The sequence below is a fragment of the Seriola dumerili genome, unplaced genomic scaffold, assembly GCF_002260705.1.
Source record: "Seriola dumerili isolate Sdu_G_001 unplaced genomic scaffold, Sdu_1.0 BDQW01002085.1, whole genome shotgun sequence".
Classification (NCBI taxonomy): Eukaryota; Metazoa; Chordata; class Actinopteri; order Carangiformes; family Carangidae; genus Seriola; species Seriola dumerili.
The window spans coordinates 235-2,498 of record NW_019176340.1 but is presented as its reverse complement, the minus strand read 5'-3'; the positions used below and the strand labels follow the sequence as shown (position 1 = coordinate 2,498).

The window sequence follows — 2,264 nt, the reverse complement described above, 5'->3', positions numbered from 1 at the left end:
TGTCCAGATTTGTTCACAAACACAACGTGTCATATCTTTGATCTCTGCTGGCTTTCTTCTCTCATTAATTACTGATGATGGTCTGTTCACTCAACTAACTATGACTTTTTTCTTCAGAACTCAATAAAGCAGTTTCAACGTGTGTTCATGTCCACTGAGTGTGATTTCAGCCAGCTAAGTGACAAACACAGCTGAATGTTGATTGTTTCTGCGTCTTCCTGCTACACTTTCGTCAATTCCCTGTCCTAGTCTAATGCTAAACGTTAAACCCTTAGGCTAACATTAGTTAGCTAAACCATAACTTTAGGCTAAAATTAGAACCTAGCTAACATTAGTTAGCTAAACTGTAACTTAATGCTGAACTTAGAACCTAGCTAATATTAGTTAGCTAAACTGTCACTTAAGGCTAAAGTTAAAAACAAGCTAACATTAGTTAGCTAAACTGTACCTTAAAACTTAACTTAGAATCAAGCTAACATTAGTGAGCTAGACTGTAACTTAAGGCTTAAGTTAGAAACTAGCTAACATTAGTTAGCTAAACTGTAACTTTAGGCTAAAGTTAGAAACTAGCTAACATTCGTTAGCTAAAATGTACCTTAAACCTTAAGTTAGAATCAAGCTAACATTAGTTAGCTAGACTGTAACTTTAGGCTACAGTTAGAAACTAGCTAACATTAACACTTTTGGGAGGTCCAAATCCTTAATCAGGGGGGTCAGACCCCTCACCCCCCCATAATTCAAACCCTGAGTGTCCAGTGTCTGATGAAAAACCTTTAGTGAGTGATCCACCTTGTAACTTGACTTTAAAGAGCCTGTCAGACCTTCTTCCTGCAGAGATCAACCAGCAGCTCCACTGTGATCAGACTGTGGGTGGGAGAGGACAGATGATCTGAATGCCTCAAGTATTCATTTCATTTCATATCACTTAAACACGGATCACTGTATGAAACAGGTGAAATATATGAACATACATGTACAAACAAACACAACAAGAAGAACTACTTTTACAGCTCTGCACACTGTTCTCAGTAACAGTCTGTTAAAGCTCCACCCTTTTCCTGATACTCTGAGACGAAACAGGAAATACCATTTCATACTGTTCGTCACTCCTGAGAGACACGTTGATGCTGAGAAACATTTAAAGAGATTCACCTTTAAACCAAAACAACAGCTTCTACAGAGAGAGGAGGGAAAACAGGACGACAGCAACTTCAACCTGCAGCGACTCCACACACCAACTGTGAGTTTATAAGAGACAAGACTGAAAGTGAAAGTGTGAGGGAAACCACACCTGACTGACCTCTGTGCTGGCTTTGTGTTTTCAGCTTCACTCAGAGAGGACATGTCTTCCCGGTCAGAGGAGGAGCTCACCTGTCCTGTCTGCCATGACATCTTTAAAGAGCCTGTTGTCCTGTCCTGCAGCCACAGCTTCTGTAGAGACTGTCTGCAGAGCTGGTGGAGAGAGAAGGTAACACAACAGTGTCCAGTGTGTAAGAGGAGATCATCAAAGTCTGAACCACCAGTTTCTTTGTCCCTGAAGAACCTGTGTGAGGACTTCTTACTGCAGAGACATCAGAGACCTTCAGCAGGGTCTGAGCCTCTCTGCAGTCTGCACTCTGAGAAACTCAGACTCTTCTGTCTGGACCACCAGCAGCCAGTGTGTCTCGTCTGTCGAGACTCAAAGACACACACCAACCACAGCTTCAGACCCGTTGATGAAGCTGCAGAGGATCACAGAGAGGAGCTCCAGAAAGCCCTGAAGCCTTTACAAGAGAAACTGAAGCTGTTTGAACGAGTTAAAGGAGACTGTGACCAAACAGCACAACACATCAAGGTCCAGGCCCGACACACTGAGAGCCAGATCAAGGAGCACTTTAAGAAGCTTCACCAGTTTCTACAGGAGGAAGAGGAGGCCAGGATCACTGCTCTGAGGGAGGAAGAGGAGCTGAAGAGTCACATGATGAAGGAGAAGATGGAGGCTCTGAGCAGAGAGATAGCAGCTCTGTCACACACAGTCAGAGCCACAGAGGACGAGCTGAGAGCTGAAGACCTCTCATTCCTGAAGAACTACAAGGCTGCAGTGGACAGAGTCCAGCAGCGCCCCCTGCTGGAGGATCCACAGCTGCCCTCAGGAGCTCTGATAGACCAGGCCAAACACCTGGGCAACCTGACCTTCAACATCTGGAACAAGATGAAGGACCTGGTCTCCTACAGTCCTGTGGTTCTGGACCCAAACTCTGCTCATCCAGGACTCATCCTGTCTG

At 44.6% G+C, this 2,264-nt stretch overlaps 1 protein-coding gene across 1 annotated transcript; it reads left to right on the top strand.

Annotated features, from left to right (window-relative positions):
* Window positions 1-1,114: 1,114 nt before the first annotated feature.
* On the top strand, window positions 1,115-2,259 carry LOC111239174 (tripartite motif-containing protein 35-like; the record flags this gene model as incomplete). Its single annotated transcript, XM_022768991.1, has 3 exons — window positions 1,115-1,240; window positions 1,326-1,973; window positions 2,082-2,259. Coding segments are annotated over exons 2-3 (809 nt in total), but the record flags the coding sequence as incomplete, so codon positions are not given.
* Between the last annotated feature and the right edge of the window lie 5 nt (window positions 2,260-2,264).